Source organism: Lathyrus oleraceus, chromosome 2 (assembly GCF_024323335.1).
Source record: "Lathyrus oleraceus cultivar Zhongwan6 chromosome 2, CAAS_Psat_ZW6_1.0, whole genome shotgun sequence".
NCBI classification, from domain to species: domain Eukaryota; kingdom Viridiplantae; phylum Streptophyta; class Magnoliopsida; order Fabales; family Fabaceae; genus Lathyrus; species Lathyrus oleraceus.
In genome coordinates this window covers 435,646,094-435,673,568 of record NC_066580.1, presented here as the reverse complement: position 1 = coordinate 435,673,568, position 27,475 = coordinate 435,646,094, and the positions used below count along the sequence as shown (strand labels likewise).

The 27,475-nt window shown below is 33.6% G+C and overlaps 2 protein-coding genes and 1 long non-coding RNA gene across 4 annotated transcripts in view; 2 read left to right on the top strand and 1 right to left on the bottom strand.

Moving 5' to 3' along the window:
* The window catches only part of LOC127123587 (sugar transporter ERD6-like 6), a 31,977-nt gene extending 17,365 nt beyond the window's left edge, over positions 1–14,612 (bottom strand). Inside the window, exons 1-6 of the mRNA XM_051053791.1 lie at positions 14,604–14,612; positions 14,426–14,488; positions 14,277–14,336; positions 11,985–12,050; positions 11,837–11,896; positions 11,618–11,732 (exon numbers count right to left, since the gene is read on the bottom strand). Of these exons, the coding sequence (XP_050909748.1) occupies positions 11,618–11,732; positions 11,837–11,896; positions 11,985–12,050; positions 14,277–14,336; positions 14,426–14,488; positions 14,604–14,612 (373 nt within the window). The remainder of the gene's footprint in view (positions 1–11,617; positions 11,733–11,836; positions 11,897–11,984; positions 12,051–14,276; positions 14,337–14,425; positions 14,489–14,603) is intronic.
* Positions 14,613–16,647: 2,035 nt separating this feature from the next.
* On the top strand, positions 16,648–17,211 carry LOC127120034 (uncharacterized). The gene is made up of 3 exons (XR_007803001.1): positions 16,648–16,746; positions 16,833–16,953; positions 17,047–17,211. It is a non-coding gene; the product is annotated as an uncharacterized LOC127120034 (long non-coding RNA).
* Positions 17,212–19,997: 2,786 nt separating this feature from the next.
* LOC127120032 (protein GRIP) overlaps positions 19,998–27,475 on the top strand; it is a 23,694-nt gene continuing 16,216 nt past the window's right edge. For both annotated transcript variants that reach the window (XR_007803000.1, XM_051050414.1), the window contains exons 1-10: positions 19,998–20,239; positions 20,660–21,180; positions 21,434–21,549; positions 21,988–22,139; positions 23,091–23,184; positions 23,538–23,624; positions 23,780–23,860; positions 25,489–25,614; positions 26,584–26,692; positions 26,767–26,846. Coding sequence is in view for 1 of the 2 variants with exons in the window: in XM_051050414.1 (XP_050906371.1) it covers positions 20,694–21,180; positions 21,434–21,549; positions 21,988–22,139; positions 23,091–23,184; positions 23,538–23,624; positions 23,780–23,860; positions 25,489–25,614; positions 26,584–26,692; positions 26,767–26,846 (1,332 nt within the window). In the remaining variant the exon portion in view is untranslated. The remainder of the gene's footprint in view (positions 20,240–20,659; positions 21,181–21,433; positions 21,550–21,987; positions 22,140–23,090; positions 23,185–23,537; positions 23,625–23,779; positions 23,861–25,488; positions 25,615–26,583; positions 26,693–26,766; positions 26,847–27,475) is intronic.

Sequence of the window (27,475 nt, the reverse complement as noted above, 5' to 3'; positions counted from 1 at the left end):
TTACTCTGATCTATGGATAACTGTTGGAACATCCACAGTGACCCAATTGTGGCAGACACCACCAGGAATAACGAAGTTGCTCACGTCCTTTGTATCCTCTTCCAAGATAGCAGCAGCTTCTTGCTCAAGCTGATCATCACGGGTGAATCCTCCACTTGTGAATAAACCTTGTTCATTATACGCCCTAGAACAGTAGCCAATGCCAGCCCAGGATTTAATCCATCAAAAGCACTCAGTCTGGCAGTTTCTCTTCGAGTTCACAGTTCTCTTGCTCAAGATGATCCATCAATCTCGAAGAATCGGCTATGGTATAGTACCGGCGAGGTGCGTCTCCAAAATAAATGAAGATCGCAGGGTCAGACCACAGGACGGGAGACCAGAATAAAACACCCGCTTATGCAAATGATGCATGAAGTGTTTGTGCATATGCTTGTTTTTATTTCAAAGGAACTCGAAGGTTTTATTAGCAAACTTTGAAATATTAACATTCTGATTGTATATGAGAATATCTCATCAGATATATCAGGTGAAAAAAAAAATCCGGTTTTTTCCATGTTCGAAATTTTTTGCAAATAAACTCCTTTGAGTTCCCTGAAAATTTTCTTTTTCTGATGATATGGATGCAGATGAATGCATGGATGTATGAATGCAACAATCACACTCAAGGATCAAGCAAAGCACACCAAACAAAGGTCACGGGAAAGCTCAATGTATCCCTAATATCAATCATCCATTTTGGTGGATTTAGGTTTTCACCTTATCGACACCCAAGTTCCATTGATATTAACGGTACATGAACCGGCTCTAACATCCTTAATATCAATCATCCATTTTGGTAGATTTAGGTTTTTCACCTTATCGATACCCAAGTTCCATTGATATTAACGATGTTTGAACGACTCAACCACGAATCACGGGTTTGCTGAGAGTCACGAGCATGGAGTCTTGGTTAAGAACCACCCAAAGGGAGTGTACTAGGGTTTAAACCTGCCAGACATGTTCTACCAGAGGTTCCCATAATCATCGTCCCATCTCTCGGATATTATCGGAGGAACGAATACTCGTATTCCAAAAATATTCTCAAGAGAAACTCTTATGAGTGTAGTATCGCGTGACAATCGCATCAGAACTTACATCTGAACGACCTCCGCACTACGTCCTAAAAATAGGCCAAGATGGGTTTGGTAAACTAAGGTCCTTGGCTTCTAAGGCACATGATTGAAAGAATAATGCCTAACCACAAATAACTTGTGTGACATTATTAATCCAACATGACCTCCACCAAGTGAATGGACTCGCAAGTCAACTGGCTAAGGAATACTCCACACCAATCGACAAGACTATGCCATTCTCCTATCCTAGAGTGCACTCGAGTTCGGGTATAGAACTCATCTCACAGAGATCACCAAAGCAAACAACATTTGTATATCAAGCAATTCAAACATTACAATCAATACAGTTATCCCAAATTGTACAAAAATATGTCAAATAACAAATAACAATATATCACAACAAAGGTGAAAAGTTGGCAATACCACCAAGGATTTTAGTCCCCAGTGGAGTCGCCACTTTTCTGTAGCGGTGTATTCGTTACTATATGATCTATTGATTAGATCATAAGCAATGTATACAATGAATATAGAGTCGCCACCGCACTTTTATTTATCCTAAGGACTGGTTAAAAAGCGAACAAAAACCTAAGAAGTTTTACACGTAGAAAACTAATGAAAAAGATCAGAGATCGGGGTAAGGGGTAAATTACGCAATGGGAAGGTATTAGGCACCCAATGCGTCCTAGGTACTCCTAGGGAACCCTTTTCACACTTTGTTGTTTGAAAAATTATTATTTGTCATGACATAAGTATTGTGCAAACATGATTGGGATGATGAGGAAAGAATGTACAAATTAATTATTTTTGTGTTTGAACGGATGAACCCGTTGCCTACGTACCTTCCATCAAAGGTAAGGATCAAAACGCCGTAGTTCGGCTAAAAACTTCCAAAAGTTAGTGGATTCAATTTTAAAACACAAGCTCAAAGGTCTTACGTTACCCACGGGAGAAAACTCAACCTTAAGAAACAACAAGTCCACCATGTGAGAAAAGCTTCAACTTGCTAGAGAGGGGTTAACCCTATAATAAGCAAGGAAGACTTACAATTCAATCAACTAAGGACAAATAGGTGAGATTAATATCAACCAACTAGGGTAAATCAAACCTATAGCTAATGTATGAAAACTTAACAAACATGGACAAAGCCACAAAATCATTTGAATGGGTGAAGTTATTTGAATTATTTACAAAAAGGTCAAAGTATGATTAAAGTCAATTCAAAATGAAGTATTTACAAAAATGAAGTTTGGAAAATCATGGACTTAAGGTCCAAGTTTCTAATTTGGAAAGAGGTGAGAATGTTTGCACAACACTTATTTCAAATTTTAAAAGTATGTGTGAAAAGGTAGGACACAATGGGATGAATGGATAATGGTGGAATGTAAAACTTCTTAGAAGGGTCCACCTCTTGAAATCATATATAAGATGATTCAAGTGGGTCCTTAGGAATAGGCTACAAATGAGCAATAATCTGAACATGGTAACAGATGAAAGTAAATAAAAGCGGATACTGGATGCCACTCAATGGTCTTATACCTGTCTCCTAAAACAAGTAAGGATATCAGAGGCCACTCTATGGACTTACACTAATCTCCATCAGAATAAAACAAAAAAACAAAACAGGGAAGTCAACTGCCAATCCATCTGGACTTATGTTAACCTCCACAGTATGATCCTAGGAATACAAATGCCACATCACAGGGACTTACAATGAATCCTCACATACAACAACAATGCTCAAACAAAGAGCAAAGAAGATATGAGTGACCAATGAGGTCTTACACTCTATCTCTTCCATGTCATAGGAACAAAAGCCAATCTACTTGGACTTATAATTGTCCTCAATGGGCAAACAACAATATGTCACAAAGATAAATGAAATGATCATGCACTAATGGCAAACAAAGATGATGAATGCACAATGGCAAACTCAAGTAATCATAATGGCAAACTCACGTAATCATGTATAAATGAATCAAGTAATCAATCACATAAATTCAAGTAGCACACACTATAACCATCCAATTAGGCTCAAACAAAAGGGTGAGGCATTAAAGCCAACTGGAATAGGGTTAAGGTCGCTCTTAACCTTGCCATTGAGGGGCTAGGGTGAAGCAGATGAAAGGATATGAGGGGTGTGCCTCATCACTCTTATCCCTGGTCAGGGAGAGTATTGAATATCAGAAGGTGTGGGAGTTCAGAAAGATGGAACTCTCTCCACATTTTAGACTCGATAGATCTTGGGTTAGGATCTCAATGCTACAACCATGTAATGGGAGCAAGGAGAAGACTCACAGAATAGTGGGAGATAGGCTACATATCTCTTATATCCACCAATTGCCTCAAATGAGGACTTTTCCTGCTTGGGACAAACATAAACAATCACAAACATCGCCTCTTAAGGAGGACTTCAGACAGTTGCCTGGCTAAATAACAAGCCAGGTCTTCCAGACTACATGGAGACAAGAGAGTCTACCTCAATGCAAATTGCTATTTAAGCAAAGCAAAGCAAGTTCTTAAGAGAACTGAGCAACTAAGGGTACCTGAAATCAATCAAATATAATCAGCATCCCATTCAAAATTAAATAGACAAGGTAATAAACCAATAGTCAATCACAATCAAACATGTGCAAAGCACAAGGCTCAAAGCTCAAATGAGCTAGGCATCCTACAAAACAAACAATTAGTCAAATGAATTCAACTCAAATATGCATCAACCTCCTTAAGGCATTAGCTCTTTAACCTGAAAAGTCAAAGTCAAGCTCAAACATAAGTAACAAGACCACTAGGACAAGCCTAGGGTCCAAAGGAGGGAAAAAATGTAAACAGCAAGTGAAACATAATCAATGTCAAGATAATTCAATTAATAAGAAGGACCAATTGGTCTCACATCCAAACTATGCTCTAATTTTATTTCATGCACAAATTAAGGCAAAGTAAGCAATGTTGAATCACATATGGACAACCAGAATGATTTCAATCTAAAAAATATCAAAACAGCACAGTAAATTCCACAAAAATTATATCCTAAACAGAACATGTTCAACAAGCTGCATATCAATTTTCATGCCATTTGGACTAGTGGAGCTATGTCAATTAAATCAACATGTTAAAGCATACAAAAACACAACCAAAATAGGTCACAACATGTACACTAACTTCAATCAAATGGTAAACAGTGACATTAAATGGGAAATGAGTAGGACCAAAGCCAAATGAAAGCTACACATGTTAGAAACCACTCCATAAATTTTCATAATCATAGGATAAGGGATGAGCATTTAATGATACATGTACATTTTGTTACACATAAAACAAGCCAAAATTGCTAAACAGCAATCAAAAATCCAAATCAAATGGAAAATAGATCAATTAAATCCACAAAAATTCATGTTGAAAGTTAACATATACATTGTATCTCATGCAAAAAATCAGGGCCATTGGCCTAAAGGAAGCATAGAAAAATAATTCATGAAGTCAGCATAGCATAGTGTGACACATATTGTCACACTCAAATCAAATAAATCATATCTAACAAACCAGAGGTCCAAAAATTACAAATCATATGTCAAAATCTCCAGGAGAGGGTCAAGAATCAACATATGAAATTTCATTCAATTTGGAGCATGTATGATTATTTGGTGATAAAAAATGGTAAAACATGCAATTATGTCATACATGTCAAAAATCAATTTATCATTTAAAAATCCTACCAGGCACAACTTACACTACTATGCCTAAAAAAAACTAGATGAAATTTGGAGATTAACAAAAAAAGCCCCATTCAAATTGGATTAGGGATGATTTAATTAGGATTTTTAGAAGTTTGATTAAATATTGAAATGATTATTTAGGTTTAATATGAATTAATTAAATGCTGAGTGGCAATTCCGTAATTAACGTAAGCCGTGGCCAAAACGCACAGCTTCACTAAATGAAGTGGCGCGCTGCTAGTGGACAAGACCGGCGGGAAACACGTTTTCAAATTGGCCAGGCGCGGAAGTGGATCAAACACACTCATATTTCCAGAAATTACATGTTCTTGGTTGTTCTTCATATCCAGAATTCGTGAAGAACAAATTGCAACCAAAACTAACAAATTATATATGGATCGAAACGCCTAAGCTTGTAGATCACGAATGTCATGGTTAAAACATCCAGAAGTTCATACATAGCGAGAATCGATGGAAAGAAGTTTTAGCCTCTAATCTTTAATCTTAGATTTCTCTCTCAAAACCTAACAATTTTCAATTCTACAAATTGCTACGTGATCTATGAGCTACACTCTACAAGAACCACAACACAATTTCAGCAATGGCGAGAATTGATCCCTAACCTTATGGAAGTGCAGTGCGCGATTCGTGCGTTTTTTGGCCGTAATTCAACGAAACAGATGGAGCACAGTCGTTAGGAAGGTGATTGGTGAAGAGATTTCAGCTCACAAGTGCACGATCATGGAGAAATTTCTGATTGCCATTGAAGAATGAAGCTTGGACAGTTGGAGATTTTGCGTGTTTCTTGCTTCAATTCCTAAAAACAGAAATCATCCAAGACCTGCAGAGTAAGAATCAAGCATCAACTAGCACAATCATTAGCAAAATCTTGAAGAATTGATGGAAAAAGTGAAGATGAATCTTGGAGGAATTTGAGAGAATTTGTGATTTTTTGGCTTTGATCTGAAAAAGTGATTAGTGTTGTTATGGATTCTGTTATGATTAGGGTTTAAATACCCCTTGTTAATCACCTTCCTAAATCATCATTAGGACAAACCAAATGGATTAGTAAAAAATGGATATTTTCAAGCATGATGACCAAAATACCCTCACATGCATGCATGGCAATAGAATAGTGCTGATTTTTTTTGGAATAAATTCTAAAATTCATTGGGAGGCAAATGTGATTAATTAGAAGTAAAAAATGCATAAATTTCAAAAAATCATTTTTCCCTCCAAAAAATTCAAATTAATTTACTAAAAAAATGGATTTTTTGTGTGATGCTTTTTAATGAAATGTGATGATGCATTTGGATAGTTCATGTTAAATGGGGTTTGCTCAACGAAGAACCATCCAATTTGGACATTCCATGTGAGAGTTATGCCACTTTGAATTCGGGCATTTTCTGAAATTGATCTGACCATATCTTGACAACCACACATGGGAATTGAGTGTTCTTGGACTTTTTGGAATGGTGAGAACAAGATCTTCAACTTTCATGTTGGACAAAATTTCATTTGAAGCTTTCTTGGATACGTAATATTTGGGAGAAAAACTTTCAATTTTGGGCAGGTGAGAAATTACAGGTCATTTCCATTTTGGGAAACTTTTTGTCTGACTCCAAATCCTTCAACCTTGATCTTTGAAATGCCAAATGAGGCTCATATAGACATGAATAAGGTCTTTCTAACCCTCTCACACCTTCCAATCCCTGATTAAATCCATAGTTGACCACAATTGACTTTTGTTGACTTTTCTAGGGTTTTGGTAGACTGGGCCATGTTCTGATGAATTCCAAGCCTCTTTCAATTGAGATCTTGATTCCAAATGATACCACAAGTTATATGAACTCTTTATGAATGAACATGGTGTCCAAATTCTTCAAGAATGGCCACCATCTATTGCTCAATGCCTGATTTGACTGATTGACTGATGATTGCTTCAGCTGCAAGAAACAAGGTTAGATGACAATATTTTTGTACTTTTGGTTAGTGGACATATGAAAAGCAATGATATACAAATGCAATACATGCTTGGTGATCAAGAACCACACTCACAAGGTAACCCACCCACTAGGAGGGCAGCTAGGGTATGCAATGATCCTTGAGGCCATGATATGATATGATATGGGCCATGAGGGATCTTAGGGCCAAAATTGGGGTCTTACAATATGTCTAAGGAAGAGGTGTCATCTAGTAGGAAGTATGGAAGTATTTTTTCCAAGAAGAAGGAAGGGGAAGCCAATGCAGTATCAGTAGGGAGGCAAATGAGGCCTCATGTCAGAAGAAATCCGCAACCGCGTCAGCATCAACATCAAGTTTCATCAGTTATTCCAGTGTTTTCAAACAATTCAAACAATCGATCAATACCAATTCAACAACAATGTCAACAACAACCGCTACAAAGAACCAACAACTACAACAGCAACAACAATAATTAACAACAACAAAATTTCGAGAGGAAGAAGGTCTCTTTTGACCTTTACTATTTCATAACTTTGGTACTTTTGGTGTAATAAGAAGATGCATAAATAAATAAAATAATTTATTTTAATGAGAGGGTATAATATGTTAGAGGGATATACATACAAAGGCACCAAAGACATGGAAATCAAAAGTAGCAAATCCCTCTTCCAAAAATCAGATTTGTGCAGAAAACATCAAGTACTTAAATAAAGTTTATTAGAGTCAAATCAATGATGTATCATATGCTCATGCAAAGGTAACCAAATATATTTTCCATAACTTTATTAACATTTCAACCTATATTAAAAAACTATTATATCTTATCTGTATTGATATTTGCTCGCACTCATTTTTAACCAATCAATTTTGTCTTCGAGGAAAAAAGATTCGCTATGGTGGAGGGACTTACTGAGTTTGCAGGTCAATTCTCCTTCGCCTCGTAACTGGTTCACTCATCAGGTTTGTTGCAAGCTAGGTAAGGGTAACTCAATTGGTTTTTGGAATTTTAAGTGGTTGAGTGGTGTTACTCTGACTTATGCTTTTCCTTTTGTATTTACTCTTGCTATTAACCTTGAATCTAAGATTTTAGATGAGGGGTATTGGTATTAAGGTGTTTATCATTGGTGTATCAGTTAGATAAAAAGTTGTTGACTTTGGAGGAAGAAACTCAGTTGGCAAAACTTTACGACATTCTTCGTAATACTAGTCCGATGTTCGATTATGCAGATGAGTTTGTTTGGTGGTCTGACAGGGGTGGTTTTCGGTAAAAGTGTCTACTTTGTGATTTCAACATTGTTTGAGTTTTCGGGCAATGGTGAAGAGAGATCTTTATCTCTTCTTACCAAGGTTTGGAAGTCTTTTATTCCTAGAGAGATTCATGCCTTTTGTTGTAGGTTGCTTCTCAATCGTCTCCTGACAAAAGACCAACTTCATTTTCGCGAAATACTGGTGGTTTCTTCCAGCTTGCTGTGCCCCTTTTATCCTGCGGCCAATGAGGACATATTTCACCTTTTTTGCACTTGTGCTTTTAGTTTGGGGATTTGGTTCAAAGTGTTCAATTGGTTAGACATTGATTCTTTTAGTTAGACAAAAGAATTTCTTGAATATTTTTCTGCTAGTTTGTCCTAGATGTTCAAGAATCGATATGTTTGTTTCTTTTAGCCTTGTGTTTGTTGATTCTTTGGTTACAAAAGAAATTTATGAGTAGTTTTTAATTTGGAGGAAGCGGAAGGTTGAAATTGTTTTGATATAATTTTAAGGCTGAGTTGAGATTAGTTTACTTTGTACATTATACTTTAGTGCTTCGGGAGGATTCAAAGTTAGCCCCATTAATTATTTGATGTAATTTTCCTTTATTACCCTTTATACTCCTCGTAATACAATCTTATTTATATAAAAAAAATCCATCTTTTTAGTAAGAAAAAAAATATTAAAGTTATCGTGAAAATTTAATGCAACACTTTTGTGAAAATCTTGTGAAAAAAAAAAGTATTTACAACTTCAATGCTAGATCCAAGCCTCTTTCAAGTTCGAAATAATACAAATCCGCCAAAACGGTGATCGGACCATTCCGAAACGGCAGCGTTTTCTCCTCACCTTGACATCCGTGGCGGTGTGAGATCCAAAATGAAATCAATATTCTGAAATCAAATTAATTATTATTGTAGTTTTTTTGCCAAATATTATCGTTACTTGATTTTCTTTAAATGACAAAATGAATATTTAATTGTATAGTTATATGTTATTAAATTATAACTTTAAAATTAAAAATAACTATTTAATATAGTTGATTAATATTAATTGAGTAATTTAATATTATTGTTAATTTACCTACCAATTAATTATTATTATTGTTATTATTATTATTGATATTTACCCGCCATATATGATAATAATATTTTTAAAATTTAAATAGTATATTTATTATTTGATTTGATTTGATTTAATTGAGATCCAAACTCTATAAATTAAAATCGGTTACTTATTATGAACAATAATATAGGGTCATTCCAATGTCAATCTATTATTAATTGAATTTTACATAGATGTAATTTTGCAATAACACGCTGACATATTGAATCTTATACCGCTGTTATCTTTGCACTAACACATTTTATCCTTTCAACAGAATAATTATAGTAAATACGTACATTCTGTATACCGAATTATAATAAAAATGTATTAAAATCAAAAGCAATAAAACTGTTTACAGTAAATAAAAATATAGAATAACATCTTAAAATTCTATTCTATTTGATTATTCATTTACTTATTACTAATTTATTTATTATATAAAAATATATCAAATAAAATTGTAAATATATGTTGTGTCATTAGCATTTATTTCAACTTTTGATTTATTATTGATTTTTTATTTCAATGAATTTTTCTTTAAATATTTATGATCATGAAGAAATTAGACTATATTTTTATTTACTGTAAACAATTTTATTGCTTTTGATTTTAATACATTTTTATTATAATTCGGTATACAGAATGTACGTATTTACTATAATTATTCTGTTGAAAGGATAAAATATGTTAGTGCAAAGATAACAGCGGTATAAGATTCAATATGCCAGCGTGTTATTGCAAAATTACATCTATGTAAAATTCAATTAATAATAAATTGACATTGGAATGACCCTATATTATTGTTCATAATAAGTAACCGATTTTAATTTATAGAGTTTGGATCTCAATTAAATCAAATCAAATCAAATAATAAATATACTATTTAAATTTTTAAAATATTCTTATCATATATGGCGGGTAAATATCAATAATAATAATAACAATAATAATTAATTGGTAGGTAAATTAACAATAATATTAAATTACTCAATTAATATTAATCAACTATATTAAATAGTTATTTTTAATTTAAAGTTATAATTTAATAACATATAATTATACAATCAAAACGATGTTATATATGTGTAACATCAAAGGTTGGATCCTTTTCAGCATTTTGCCACACACCTCTATCAAATTTATATACTCTTTTTTTTCCAGGTTATTAGGTTTGTAATTTTATAGTCATCTAAATTTGCAGTTACATTAATTTTTGAATTTTTTTCAGTGAAAATGAGTAGAAAGGTTGATTCTGTGAAAGACATCAATGACTCAAAAGAAACTTGGCGTCTTGCTGTTCGAATAATGGATGTTTGGAGTGTTGTGAATAATAAGGGTATTGAACATTTGGAGATGATTGTTATGGATTCCTTGGTAAATTGCTTTTCTTTTTTTAAGTATAGATTTTTGTATGATAGTTAGTAATTACAACAAAATGCTTTTTTGTATAACATATAAACACTACGCCAAATAAGGGAAAAGAGGGCGCTTTTTTTTGCCTATCACAGCGCTTTAAAGCGCCCTCTAATCTGGCGCTGACATAGGTAAAGACAACGCTTTTTTTCCTGGTGAAAGCGCTCTCTAAAGTGGCTCTTTAAGCCCTTTAAGGGCCACTTTAGAGGGCGCTTTTTAAAGAAAGCGCCCTCTAAAGTGGAAACTTTTAAGGGTTTAGAGGGCGCTTTTACTGGAAAGCGCCCTATAAAGTGGAAATCTTTAAGGGTTTAGAGGGCGCTTTTACTGGAAAGCACCCTCTAAAGTGAAAATTTAAAGGGTTTAGAGGGCGTTTATTTTGGAAAGTGCCCTCTAAAGTGGGTGGTTATTTAACATTTACATGCATCACATGTCTCTGTGACCATATTCTCATTTTAGGTTATGTTGCAGCCACAAGAGGTAACCAGAAGAAAATGGCATACAGCTGCTTGTTATAATTCACAAGAGCAACTAAAGGTTCTTTTTATGCTTTTATAATATTAAAATACAAATACTGATATATGCTTATTGTTTATATGATCCTCTTGCTATTTGAAATGTCATGAACCGAAACCACTGCTACTCTAATTGAAATGTATAATAACCACTCTCTTTCATTTATTTGTTTATAATCCATCAATTACAACAAAAATGAAAGTATGTTGCTAGATTAGAAAATCACACTGTTTTGGTATTTTTCGTATTTAACAAGACCAAAGAGCACAAAAATGAATTGAGTTGATTCAGAAAAAAAAAATATGAATGTGAATACATGAGTGAACACTAGCTGAAGTGCTACTCGAAAGGAAACTTCATCTGAAAAACTGTTGTATTTCTTCAAGAGTTTTTCCCTTTGTCTCGGGAACCCAAATGGCAACAAATCTTGCTGTGAAAACACACACTGCAGTATATATTGTGAAGGTTCCTGATAAAAACATAGGAAGCTTCTGGTTAGAAACAATAGATATTTATAGAAAATTAACATAGGCAATGCACACAAACCTCCCGAACTCCAATCCAAGAGCAAATTTGTTGTTAATGTAACCAACCAGGAAAAGAACCAATTGGCAAGTGTTGCAAAACTTCCAGCTAGGCCTTTGATGTTAATCGGAAGAATCTATTATGTAAAATATATTCAACACATCAACTATCACATTAAATTACAACAAAGGTTTGTTCATATAGGGTTGTCATGCATATTATTATTGAAGAAAATTGTACCTCAGACATTATAATCCATGGCATTGCTCCTAATCCCAGAGAGAATGCAATAACCATGACCTGGAAGAAATTGAAAGTTTATAATAATGAAGTTAGGGAAACAAACAATAGAAACCATCATTTGTGTAATAAAGTTGTATTTACACACCACAACTCCAGCCACCGATACGAGGCCCAATGTCGCATATAAATCGGAATCTGGTGATATATATTCCTGAGAGCAAATTCAACATAAAATATATTATCCATATAAAAAACCAAAAATATAAAGAAGAATTTACTGATATATAATCCTGTGAATCTGTGTTACAAATTTCTGAACATTTATGCATGAATGCATGTGTAATATCTAGTTAATGTATTATGTATATGTCATACCCCAAAATTTGCCCATTAATATTTCAAGACATTTTTCAGGGCACTCCGACTCATTTTTATGACACTGATCTTAAAGGAACAAAGGCCCAGCTCACGAGTGGCCCAATCCAGAAAATGGCCCAAACTGGCCTGCTCGCTAGGCGAGCAAATCCTTCGCCTAGCGAACGTTCGCTGCACGCTCGCCTAACGAACGTTCGCTACACGCTCGCCTAGCGAAGCTGGCAGATAACAGAAAATTCTGGGCTTCACTCTGAGCCCATTAGGTCATGAAAAAAAGGCATTATAAATACCACAACTCCAGTCAGAAAAAGGGAGGACGAAAAAGGACGAAAGGAGAACCCTAGCAAGCAAACCCTAGCGCTCACAGACGGAAAACCCTGGAGGCTAACCCTGAGAATTCCGAGTAACCCTAAAGGAAACCCTGAAGGAAAAGCCGGCGGCAGCAAGGTCACTTCCGCTCAATTCGATCCGATCGGCCAATTCAAGGTTACAATTCGATTACAAACAGGTTGGCATTGCTATTACTACCTTATGTTCTTAATTTGCACATGGTATCATGATTGAATTTATGAAACTATCTTAAGTTTTACATATGAATTTAAGTATGCATGAACATCTGAATGTCTAACCACATAATCTCTGTAATGAATGCTATAAGGTGTGAAGCTTGCTGCCATTATATCGTTATTAAAACCGGAATCTGCAGCCGCTCGCTAGCACATTGCTAAGCGAGCATGCAACGAGTGTTCGCTAAGACTTCGCTAGGCGAAGCAGGAGCGAACGCGACAGCAGCCGACTTTTCTGTTCTGACTTTTGCCCACCTGTCATGTTTTTATCATAGCCATGCATTGTTTATCTGACCCTACTGCTGTTCTGGTTTCTTTTGTGGTGTAATTCTCGATTGCACCCTGATTTGGTATTCTGACATGTTTGCTGAGTTTTGCAAAGGTTCACACATCGCCGGGAAAGCTAGCTAGATAGGTATTCCACTTTATTTGTGGGATGCCCTTTGTGGAGTTTCACCCTAAATTACCTAATTAATTTTAATGTATTAATTTTAATGTGGAGATCCACCCTCAATTACTTAGCTGATTTTAATGTATTGATTTTAATGTGGAGATTCATCCTAATTGCCTAATTGATTGTAAAATACGGCCTTTAAATATGTGATCTTGGACCTCTCTTTGCTGCCCTACGGTATTACGGTATAACGGTCGTGTCCCGCGAATGTAGGGATACACTTAGCAAAGACCCTTCGGTTAAATCATCATAAAATAAATCATGATCCCTCGGATGTTGCCTTCGAAAATACGATTTTGTCCCTCGATGACCCTTCGGTGTAGCCTACGGTTAAATGATGATCGTCCCTTCGAATGCTAAGGTATCCTTACAACTGTTGCCTTCAATGACCTATCGATGACCCTACAATGACCCTTTTACATCCAAAGGATAAAACTACTTACTTCTCAATAGTAAGGACAGTTTTACCCTCATAAGGATAGGAAATGCCCATAACGACCTTAGGAAGGTATAACTCTCAATTACTGGATCATAACCTAAAACATTTTCCACCCCTCACACTTTGCAAGTCCTAGAAAATCACCACTTGGTATACATTCATACTAGAATCATTACCAAGTTATATTTTTCTAAACTGTTTTTTCAAAATCAAACGAGATAAATACTTTGTATACATTCATACGAGAATCATTACAAAGTTAAACTCTCTTTTCGAAACATTTTTAAACAATTCACCAACACTTTTCAGACAAAAATATAAGTGATCCAGCAATTAAGAGCCCATGGATAACCATGGATACAAAGGGTGCTAATACCTTCCCTTTGTATAATGTACCTCCCGAACCCAAAATCTATTGAGGTCTTTCCTGTTCTTTTCCACCTTTCCTTATTGGATAAAAGAAAAGTCGGTGGCGACTCTTGCTATCCGCGACATTGCGATAAAAAGCAAAATACCCCAAGTCAGTTCACCGTATGACAGTATATATAAAAATAAACAAAAAAAATGTTCAAAAAATATAACAAACAAAAAAATTATTATTACCTTCAAGTAGAATGATATTGAAACAACCAAAAGACTCAAAGCCATTGCAGATGAAGAAACCTGCAATAGGAGATTATGATTAATCTCTTATTACCCTCCAAACAAATAGTAATGTGAATGCAAAAATTATCGAAAAAGCTCAGACTCACAATAAGTAAAAGCCGGCGACCAGATTTGTCTGCTAACCACAAAGTTAAAATCGTAGCAAGAACCTAAATGACATGTAAATATTGTTCAGATTATGGTCTGATAAATTTGGAACGTTACAAATTTAGTTTCCTTTCGGTCGAACCTGAACAACACCGACTCCAAATGTTGCTACATCACTCGAAACATGCGTCTAAATCTCGGAATAACAGGAAAATACCACAAGACTTTTGCTGGAGACAACTTGTTCTTATATCGCGAGACACCGCATTTAGGACACTCATTTAACGATGCATACTCATTTCGAAACAAAACTCAATAAATGTATGAACCAAGAAAAATGAAACCAAAAATGAACAATAGCGAACGTCAGAAGAGAAACCAAGTAATATGAAGATTAGAAAAATACCTATGGTGTCAAAATCGAACAGCTAACAACGAATTAATAGAAGGAGGAAACGTCGTAGATCTAACAGAGGTGGAAGGAGAACGCCTTAGAAGTAGCGAAAATCGTAGCAGTGAGAACCCTAACGTGAAAAAGAACGAAAATAACAGAGAGTGAAATAACAAAACGCGCAGTATGTTATAATTTTAATGTTTACTAAAGGGCACCTTAGAGGGCGCTTGTGGAAAAAAAACGCCCTCTAAAGGGGGCCTAAGAGGGCGCTTATGAAAGCGCTCTCTAAGGCTTTCCAAAAACGCTTTATAAACTGGAAATGCACATGGACTTATAGAGCGCTTTTTTAAAAGCGCCCTCTAAGGGTAACCTTAGAGGGCGCTTTCTAAAAAGCGCCCTGTATTGTTGTCCCTCTATCTCCTCCTTATTTTTTCGCTTCACCTTAGAGGGCGCTTTATTACAAAAGCGCCCTCTAAAGTGCGCTGTCTATTCCAGTTGTTCGCTTCTTATTTTTTCGCTTCACTTTAGAGTGCGCTTTTGTAATAAAGCGCCCTCTAAGGTGCGCTGTCTATTCCAGTTTTTGGCGTAGTGAAAAAGAAGATTATTTTCATTTTGTTAGGGTGATCGGATTCAGGTCCTTATTCGTCATGACCATTTACTGAAATGGAAAGAGGTCATTAAGGAGAATATGACCTGCATTATAAACAATGGCAGTGTCTATAACAATGATTTTCAGTGGAAGGTATGTGATCATTCAAAAAAAATTGTGTTTCTTGGTGGTACCACAATGAAGGCAATCGAACTTCAAAATATTCCACCTAAAGGATATTTCTTTAAAGATTTTGGTGAGATACTTCAAGGCAAATGCAAAACCGATAGACTGGAAGGTAATTTAAATTCTATTATAACTTATATAACTTATATATTTGCAAACACATTCAATAATGAACCTTACTTTAATGTAGATATTATTGGTGCTGTTAGTGAGATAAATCATATCCAATCCAACACTCTGGGGAAGAAAGTTGTTGTTTCTGTTGTGCTGAAAGATTTGAAGTAATGCGCATTGTTTTCATAACTTATGTGTTTGATAAATTTATATATTTTGCATCACTGAATCCCATCATATAATATTGTTTATTTATATTGCAAAATAGGGGTAATTGCATAAATTGCAATTTATGGGAAATCTATGGATCAAAATTTTTGGCTTACTACAATGATCCTAAAAACAATGGAGCTATTGTAATTCTGCTCGCTCATGCAATGGTAAAAGATGGCCAAGGTATTACACTATCAGACTTTATAAATACATAGCTGATTTGTATTTTTCATTATACGTTCAATAATTTTTATATTAATTATACAATTTACAGTGTCAAATGCACGGAGTGGTTCCAAATTGTTGATAAATGAAGACATCCCTGAAATTCAAGATTTTATGTCTAAGTATGGATTTTATTTATTTATTTATATTCAGATTATTATACATAATTTTTAATTTCAAAAACAATCTTATTTCTATAGGTTGCCTACTAATGAACAGAAGGAGAAGCCTACTCAATCTGCAAAATCTCTTTCTAATTGGTCTGGTGGTTCTCAGTATTCGCCAGTAGAAAGGTTTGTTCATAATGCGAAATGTATGTCCTCAAGTCAGTTTTGCAAAATCAAACATGTAAGTTGAATACTATAGAGCCGAATTTATCTTTACTATTACAATTATATTGTTTGCTTTTTGAAATTAATATCATTTTTGATTTGCTTTTAGGAAACTTTATGTGTTATTGTAGCAACCACATTGAAATTTGCTGTCTCAAAGTATGGATGGTTTTATTATGGCTGCACAAGGTGTTCTTCGAAGGCACCTAATCCTGAAAAAGCTTATGAATGTTCATGTGGGCAAAAAGTCGAACAGCCTATACCAAGGTACATATAATCTAGATGAATTGCAAATAAATTTGGTAATGGATTTGTTATTAATCATATTATTTTCTTCGTTTAAAATACTATAGGTACAAGATTGAGATATATGTTAGCAATGGTGAATCAAAATATCGATTTGTATTCTGGGATTCCGAATGTGCTGCTATACTTGGAATGACTGCTGAATTTATGCATAACTCTATGGTGGAGGTACATTGTTATACATAAGTTAAAATGTTAATAGTTTATCGAGTTGTAAAGTTCAGATTATCACTCATGGTTGATATTTTATTTTTCCATTAGAATGGAGAAGATGATCCAATGGTTTATCCTGATGAGCTTGAAATGTTGTTGAATAAGAAAATGGCTTTTAGAGTTAAGGTGCAACCAACGTTTTCCCAAGCGTCTGTTTGGAAGCTTTGTGATGATGAAGCCTTTGTTAAAGATATTGAAAATGACTACATAGTAGAAGACGTATAATATTCACTTAATTCATGTATTATTTAAACATTTAACAAGTATAATAAATATTCGATGTTTCAATGTGCAAAATCAGTCTAAAACTGAATATGCAAAGTTGGTCCCTAACAAAGAAAATTTGGAAACTTCCGCAGTAAGTATCTTCATTTGTTAACATAATAATTTTCTATGATAAATATTGTATTATTATAATTCATTTTATATCTTACAATTAATTTTTTATATTGCAAGCAAACATTATCTGCATCTGGTGAAAATGATTCAGAATCAATCATTCTAATGACTCCAGCTAAGGATGTTGTAATTGCTGACAAGGGTGAAGAAGTTGATTTTGAAGCGTCTGACGCTACGCAATTATCAGGCACCAAACCATCCAAGAAATTAAAGATAGAACCATCTTCTTAATTAGAATTTTCGGAAATTTGATGTTAAAATATATTTTATGAACTTTTTAGCACCATAATGAGTTTACGTATGAAGTTGTTAAGAACATGATATGTTTTGGTTGTAGGATGTGTTCTTACTTTTTTGAAGTGTTTATTTTGTGGGATTACAATTGACATTTATATTTCATGTATGGTTTAAAGGATGATAATGAGTATTTAATTCATGTGTGTGAAATTATTCAAAATCCTATGTTGTTATGTTGAATATTGTGTTTTGTGTGTTCTTTCAACTACAAAATTTATATGAGTATCATATCTTCAAATGTTAATAAGTATTTTAGATTGATAACAAAATACGTTGTCATCTTATGAAATATGTGTATACGACTAAATTATAAATAGATTATTGCATGTCATGTTTGGTTTCAGCACGCCTAATGGTGTTAGAAATTAAAAAAACAATTACATAAAAATTTATTATGAAATCCTTCAAAACTAATTATAGAAAACACATAGAAACACATTTTTTTACAATTTTTTTCAAAGTCTAATACATATGTTAAAATTGCAGGTAGTTCAGAAATGTTGGAGCAATGTTTGAATCTTGCATTCAACTGAATTAAGGATTTATAAAAAAAACAAGGTATAATTATCATATACAATGAATTGTCTTTTGATTGGTAATGGAAAATCTACATTGTTTGTTTGAAATGATTAAGTTAAGCATGCAACTATACTTTTTACCAATCTCACGTCATCATATATAGTATTATAACTCAACATATTTAAATTATTTATTTGCCAAAATATAGTTGGGGGTTGAAATGAATAATTATGTCCACTGCCTCATTTCTATTGGCTAAGTCAGTGGAGTATTAAAATAATTCAGCCGTAAGATAATTAATGTTATGCATGATTTGTAATAAATCAATAAGAATATCAATTCTTTATACATTTAGTTGTACAAGAAAATGATTGTAAATAATTAAAGTGGGCGAAGAAAATGGGCCCCACTAAATCCCACTATATATTATATAAAATATAATTAAAAAATTGATTCAAATATATCAAAATACATTAAAAGAGAGTTTTTCATTGGGTAAGGTGATGTATGATATGAGTAATTTCCAATGAGTGAATTATTTTATGGATTTGGGATAAAAAGAGAATTTTGAAATCTTGAATTATGGTGTGGATTTGGAATAAGAGGTGGATTTCCAAAATATGGGGTGTTTTGTTGATTTGGGATACAAAGAGGACTTCCATCATTTTGCATAAAATTGGAGCATGTGTTATGTTGATTGAGGTTCATTTTCAAATGAAATGTGTACACAAAAAAAATTAAAATTAAATAAAATAAATTGGTCAAATTTAGACTAGATGTGAGTGAAAAATGTGATAAAATAAATTACCTATTTATACTACTAAAAAATATTACCGTTATTTTATTGTTGTTGCAATCTTATCATTCCAAAATGAAATCAATATCCTAAAATCAAATTATTTATTATTGTAGTTTTTTAAGATTGCAGGCAGGTTTTGAATCATCACTTCCTAAAAGGTTGCAGACAGGTTTTGTATAAACCCAGTTTTTTAAGGACCAAAGAATTGTACGAAGTTAAATCATTTTTGTTGCTGGACTTATTTCTCACAATTTTAACTAAAATTGTGAACCTTTTGTTTCAATATCTTTTGTTGCATTAAACCTTACGGTATCAATTGCAATTAATTTCAACATTTGGTAGTATTCATTACTATATTTTAAAACAAACGAGGTTCTGATATTTCTTTTACATGGTTTATGTATTTTGGTTAAATAATCATTTATTATGAAGGTTAATATTTGCGCTTTTATACCTCAAATTATTAACAGATTGGAAAATTTCATCCATTAATAAATAAATATATTTTTATTTCTTATGTCCAAAATCTTAATGATAAATGGAATGTTTATTCATAACATTAACAATGGAATGTTTATTATATATCAATATATCAATAAATTGTAAAAATATTTTTGTATTATATTTTTTTGATTATTTCCTTAATATAGTATACAAAAAAATTAAGCAAATTATATTACTATAAATTAATAATGTTTTACTTTATTATGTCCCAAACTGGAAAAAGTTATTTGTGAAAATTTTTTAAACCCATTTATTGATCATTTAACATCCCTTACATTAAAAAAAATTCTTATGCAATAAATTTATGTACGTTGATCCAACCATATATATATATATAAACAAAAAAATATATTATATTTTAATTTTTTTAAAATAAATTATTACACGCGCGCACGGGTCCTTTACTAGTTTATATATAAAAAAATCCATCTTTTTAATAAGAAAAAAAATATTAAAGTTATCGTGAAAATTTAATGCAACACTTTTGTGAAAATCTTGTGAAAAAAAAAGTATTTACAACTTCAATGCTAGATCCAAGCCTCTTTCCAGTTCGGAATAATACAAATCCGCCAAAACGGTGATCGGACCATTCCGAAACGGCAGCGTTTTCTCCTCACCTTGACATCCGTGGCGGTGTGAGATCCATTTTACCACCGGCGATCTCATATTCACCGGTGGTTCCCGCATTTAAATCTCTTCTACCTCATATCTGTGCAATATAAGGTACACTCAATTGTGGAGAATCTCTATATTATTCAACATTTCTCCTAATTCAGTTACGTTGCTAGATTTATGTTAACTTCTAATTCAATCATGCATCGCAACGATTTGGAGAGAAGATTCAATCGCCACAAAAACTGAGCTCTGCTTTTGCTTATCTATTCTGGTTAACGCTCGAATGATTGGTTCCATTTTATGGATTGTTATGTATGGAACAATTTGGAGTTGAACTTCAAGTAATTTAAAATTGTTAATGTTTGGATTTGTAATTTAATTAGTTAGTGAATTATGATTGAAAGTTTTAAAATGCTTCAATCTTTAGGATACAAAGAAGTTTTATCATGAATGCATGCTCTATTGAAATTTTCCATCTGTATTGCTTATATAATAATAGATTCCTGGCAATTTGGTGTTTAATTGCAGCTTATGCTGGTAAAAAGTGTGACACAAGAAGTTGATGGCATCTGATGAAGGTGATACTGGTGGAATGATGGAGATTCCTGCAGAAGATTCCTCTAGACCCGAGGAGCATTTGTATGATTCTGATATGAATCATCAAAGCAAGGATGGAAGTAATATAAATCTAGTAATGGAAAATGGCTTATCTGATGGCAATGAACGTTCGGCTGATACTTATGATCAGCTTCTGCAAATGGTTGTTGACCTGAAATTTCAGAATGAATTCTTGAAGTCCCAGTTTGAGGGGTTTAGCAATGTTAACAGTGTAAGTAGTGAGTCTAGTATACAGAAAGGAGCTGGTGGAGTGGAGGATGGGGAATCTGACATTGTGAAAGAGCTCCGGGAAAGGATAGAATCATTGAATAAAGAGTTTCTGGAAGAGAAACAAACAAGAATTGCATCCGAAGAAGCTTTGAAGCACCTTCAAGTTGCGTATTCAGATGCAGAAGTAAAAGCCAAAGATCTCTCTGAACAGCTTGTAGAAGGTGTGGTTATGTTTGAGTGCATGTGTTTAATAACGAAAGTCAGATATTAATGATGAATGAATAAATTTAAATTTAGCTCATTAAATATCATTTTACCCTGTATATTGTTACTTGTTTGGTAGCTAGTTTTACTTCCAAAACTAATTCTTACTATGCATTTAGTGGTGATTAAGCCATATTGACATAAGGGAATTAATACTGTTCAAGAAAATTTTATCTTAGAATGAAAGCATTGTGTTACTTTCTTGTGTAGCTCAAAATAAGTCAGAACGTGAAATAAAAGATTGGGAAGAGAAGTACTCTGAACTTGAAGCCAAGTTAAACAGGCTTCACAAAAGGGCAAAACAACGCATTCAAGAGGTTCAAAAGGTGAAATACTGCTATATTCATTTCTGGCTCGTTAATACGTTTTTAAGTTGATATTGTCCACATTTCCTTGAAGTAATGTTACTTGCACAATCTCTTATAATGAATTGTGCTCAAACTTCTAATCAAGTGGGTCGCTTAAACTGCCCTAACCCTCTGAAAGTTAGGTAATGTATCCACATCATAAGTTTGTGTGAATGGTATACTTTTTACCTTTGCTTTCTTATATGATTGAAATTTTGATATGGGACTGAACTATTTGCTTATAATGATGAACCCTGGCCCCCAAAATTATTATATTATCACAAGTAAGGAAGGATGTTCTTGTTTAGTGCTTCAACAAACCTCTTGAAGCAATTTATCGAGGCACTTAACTGGATTATTTACTGTGTTTATATAGAAGTGAGTTCATCTCTTGGTTTGAGAAAATTCCATTCGCAGGAAAAAGACGATCTTGAGGCACGATTCTCTGAGGAAAATGAATCTGCCGAGCGAGCATCATCTCAAGAGTTAGAGCGCACAAGGAAACAAGCAAATGAGGCATTGAAAGCCATGGATAATGATAGGCAACAGCTAAGAAGTGCAAACAACAAGTAAATACACCAATTTACTTTTCATCATGATGATTGATAAATAAACACATTCATTACTTGAAAACTTGTGCATCTTCAGGCATGTCAGGAGAAGCTATATTCTGTTTTATTTTATATCATAGGATCTATTTGTGTATTAATAAGCTATGTTTATAATATGAGTTTACCCAAGCAACACGGTTATTTGCACTGCAAGGATCAGATCACAACTAAAACTATCACAACTAAGGTGTCACCACATTAGTGCTCTAAATTTGCATCAGATCAATCTCCCCAAAGATTAATGTGTCACTGCAATAATTCTTTAAAGAATTTTTCAATAAATTAGTACCTTAGAAACATAGTTGTAAGCGGCCTCATACATAGAAAAGCTGAGACAAGGACAAATTCCGGAACAGCTTTGTATCTTTTAAGGATAGATTTGGTGAAATAATTCTTTGAAATACCAATATGGTGACACTTTAATCTGTGAAGGGCCTAATTTAATAAGTAATGACAAAAATATTTAGAAATTTTTTTTTTTGATAACCTAATTTTCAGAGGAACAAATTTGGGCTTTATTCTTTTTTAAATTATGAAATGTGGAGTAACACACTGCAGGAGAATTTTTGTATTAGGGATTGGGTCTCTGCATGTTTTATATAAAAATACTTTCAAAAGAAATTCCAATTTCTCCTGTTTGTGGAGAGAGCTAGTGATTTTGCTCCAGGATAGCACGTTAAAACCTGATTTCAACTGACTGGGCTATGTAGGAATCATTAGAAAGCAACCCTGTCTTAAATTGATCCTGAATTTTTTCCTTAAAGGTTTCTTGAAATCTGCCTCTAGGCTAACAAAATGTTTTTGATGTGTCTAAATAAACTAATTCTAGATTTTTATGGAAAAGGGAGAATTCAAAGCACTCATCCCTACTTGTAATAATAATTATTAGTTAAAAAATGTGTTGCCCAGGCTTCGAGATACCATTGAGGAATTACGGCGTTCATTGCAACCTAAAGAGAACGCTCTTGAGGCATTGCAATTGTCACTTGCTGAAAAAGAACAGGTACGTACAAATTATCCATTTATTTTAATGGGAGAAGTGTTTATATGATTTGGTTCTCCTGTATGTATATTATGTGTAGTGCTTCAGTCTTACTGGTAACGGATTATAACTTATGTCTTTGTATCTTGTGGACGTTTGTATCTTTAACTTGATGCAGTACACTATTTATAAACTAAATAATTGATGCTTTACATTTTATTAAATAATATTTGGCAAACATACTGTTTTACCCAACTTATTTTGCTGCCTCTGCCCAACCATAACTTTGTATTTAGGTTGTAGTCAATAAAGACCATAGCAGCCACTAATTTTATAACATTAATAGTTGGGTATCATAAAATTTGACAACTCAGATGCTGGAAGATACAAGAGGATTGCTTCAAGCTTCCGATGAAAAAAGGCAAGCTGCACTAACTGAGCTCTCTGCCAAACATCAAAAGGTATGTGTGTATTTTTTGTTTCTCTTTTAGGACGACTGTGTAATCTTTCATCAAATTCATTATTTTTTCTGAAAAGAAGGTGATATTCTTAATCTCTACTATGAATTTTGCATTCTGTTGCACCTTGGCTTCAATTCAGTGTTTGTTTCCTGCAGAATATAGAGAGTTTGGAGGCTCAACTCAATGATGCTTTGTCTGATAGAAGTAAGGCAGATGAAACCATTTCTTCACTGCAGGTGAGTTTTATGATCATGAGCTTGTTCACAGGGGGAGATGCTGCTAAGTTGTATATATATATATATATATATATATTCCAATTCATCTCAAAATTGCAAATCAAATAAGTCATATCTTATTCAGACTGATAAAAGTACCTGCGGTTATAGTTAAAACTGCTAGTAGAAAACCGAAATAACTGGTTATAGTGGGCATAAGGAAACTAGATGAAATATATTCTTTCTATACATATGTTTATAAAGCACTTTCCTAAGTTTCCATTTTTTTTGAGATAAAAATAGGAAAATAAGCAAAAAATACCACTTGAAAGATACAATTGGAAATAATTGATTCATGAATCAATTATTACGGACGAACAAAAAGAAAAATAGAGTTGCATAGGTAAGAAATCGATTCATCATCTGTGACATCTACCAGCCTGTGATTCCAAATCAACATCAACTCATGACATATATATATATATATATATATATATATATATATATATATATATATATATATATATAATATATATATATATTATATATTATATATATATATATATATATATATATATATATAATATATATATATATATAATATATATATATATATATATATATAGCGTTAATAGACCATACGCTAGGAAATGTCCACACGTGGCTTTATTTTTCATTTCATGTTTACAAAGAGGTCTGCAAAAGCTAGACAACTGGACCATTTATAGGTGAGCTTGGGCGTGAAAACTAACAGTCAATTTAAATTTGGTAAAGTCAGACTATACTTTAAAAACCTGCTAAGCCTGGAATTAATTTTACTTTGAAGAATGCGCTCCACGAGCTGAAGGGTTCCTTATTTTTAGGAGAGTAGTCATTCCCAGATAGCGGTGCGGAGCGGCTGACCCCAAAAGTAGGACAGCGGGATGACTGCTCTATATGATAATTTTTTGGACAAATTACATTTAATAATTATAAACTTATATTTAATGTAAAATTAAACAAATGATTTAATTCATAAAATTTTCATAAATCAAAGCACACATGACTCTTGGAAATGCATAAACAACTATGAAGGAAGGTTAAGGTTGAATCTCAACTCAAATTTGATTGAAAAACCCAAAATTACCCTTAAAACATACTAAATTTAAGGCGTAATTTTTTATCAGTTTTTTAGAGGGGAAAAGGATAGTGGGCCAGAAACTGCTCTGGGCCGGGAATCGCTCTGCTCCGCTATCCCGCTATTTGCCCTATAGCGGCCGCTATAGTGTTCTGCACCACTAAGACTCTTCCCATAGCGGCCAGTCTTCGCTCCGCTCCGCCATAGTAGGATAGCGCCACTATTGGCAGCTATTGACTACTATTATTTCTAGACATTCCATTCATGTCGTTTGTTATACTCGCATGTTTGACTTACATTTAACTTCTTTCTGATTATTAAATATAGAATCCCTGGACTCACTTTACTGGCAAAAGTTATATTAATTGTAATAAGATAATATCTTTTTTCCTGGATTGATTAGTGGTGCCAATATTTTATCCAAAAAATAGATGGTACCACTCACTCCTTATGTATGAATGCATGTGTTCTTGGACATGACTGAAGTTTCCGGCTGATGGATTGATCATGCTTAACCGACTAATGCCTTCAGGTTCTAGTGGCAGAGAAAGAATCTAGAATTGCAGAGATGGAGGCAGCATCAACTGGGGAAGTAGCACGACTCAGAGCAGCCATGGAAAGCGTGAAGGGGGAGATTTCTCACTTAAAACAGGAGCATGTATGACTCTGGATTTCAACATGTATAAATTAGTATTTCAGTGTGTTTTGGAGCTCTCTTCCTCTCTTCTCTTCTCCTTAAGCGAGAGAGTTTGCTTTGTTGTGATATTATGTAGTATGTACACCCGGCATAGTGTTGGATTTTGACATTTGAGCCACTAAATGAGTTCATAAAGCATAAATCCAATTTTAAAATTAAAATGAATTAAAATTGGCTGTCAGTACAATGACTTATCCTCCTATTTAATAAGGCTGTCTTAGTGATTAGGGTGGAGAAGTTAAAGAGTGGACTGGTAAGGAGGTTGAACTTTCTATCCCCACCCATAACATAATGCAAACATACAAACATTTTCCATTACAAAAAAAATAATTTTTTTATCATGCGTAACTTATTGTATGCAATTATTATGCATAATTTTCTGTCTTGATTATAGCACTTTTCAGAACTGCAATTGATTGATTATCAGTGATCATGTGACACCTATATGCAAATTTAGATTATGCATTGACTTCTCCATTACATGTGTTGAGATGGAAGGATGGGTTACTTAAATAATTATTTGATTGAGATATCCCTTAAAGATATACATGTAAAATCAGGAATGGAATCACCCCCAATGCGTTGACTTGTTTGAAGTTTGTTAGCAGAAATACATGCCTTAGATGATTAAATCACAATTAAATTCTTGTACGATTTATCTTGCAGAAGTTGTTTTGAATTTTTCCTTTTGTTATGTGAATGTAAGCATTGTTATAAATCTTCTTTACCTTTATTTGTGAAAGAAAATTATGGTTATATCCAGTTGAGATGCCTTTTGCTGTAGTCATTTTTTGCATGGGTGATAAAGATGTGTATTTAAAGAGAACTTGGAATATTTAGAAACTTGGAGGTCTTATTGTTACGCATTTATTGCTTGCTAAGTTGGTAGTTTTTTTATATGGCACTTAATTGAAACTTTGGCGTGTTCAGGGAAAAGAAAGGGAAGCCTGGGAGGCTGCATCTCAAGCACTTAAAGCGAAGCTCCAAATTGCTGAGAGCAACTGTATACATGCAGAAGTTGAAGTAGCAAAAATAAGAAGTACATATTAATCCTTCTATAAACTTTCTCATATTCATTTCAAAATAGATTTTTATGTTTTTGGCAATGGCCAGGTCAGCTTGAATCAGAGGTATCTGCACAAGCCAAAATCCTCACTATGAGAGATGCTGAATTGTTAGCTGCCAAAGAAGAGGTTCTAATTAATCTTTTGTTAGAATTCTCATATGACTTATAATAGTACTGTTAAGAGTCCCACATCGGACAATATATGGCTGAACATGTGTTTATAAGTGGGGGCAGTCCTCACTCTACCAACCAGTTTTGTAGGGTTGAGTTAGGCCCAATCACACATTCTTAACATGGTATCAGAGCCCCGTTTAAGATCCGGTGACAATGAGATATTCATGCTCTTACTCATTCTTCCACTATATACTAACAGAATCATGCCTTTCCCCCTACACCTGCCACCTCATCATTCATTATTATTTTCCTTTAATTCCCTTCCCACATTTTCTATAATAGACCCTCCATATTTTATTGGGCCTCATTTCCTCTTGACCCACATCCAAGTTCCTATCAACTTAGCAATTATGCTTTTAAGTAGCAATAATTATATTATTAAGAGTGGTCAGCGCGGAATTATTTTATTATTAGGAGCAATTACGTTTTATTAATTATGTAGGTTTATGTTTAGAATAGATAGGGGAAGATAGATGAGAGTTCATTATCGTGGAATTTGATAGGAAAAGGGCCATTTTGGCATTAGGGGAGGTGCAGACCCTGCGGTATTATTCTATAACTCAAAGGGATTATTAAGTAGCA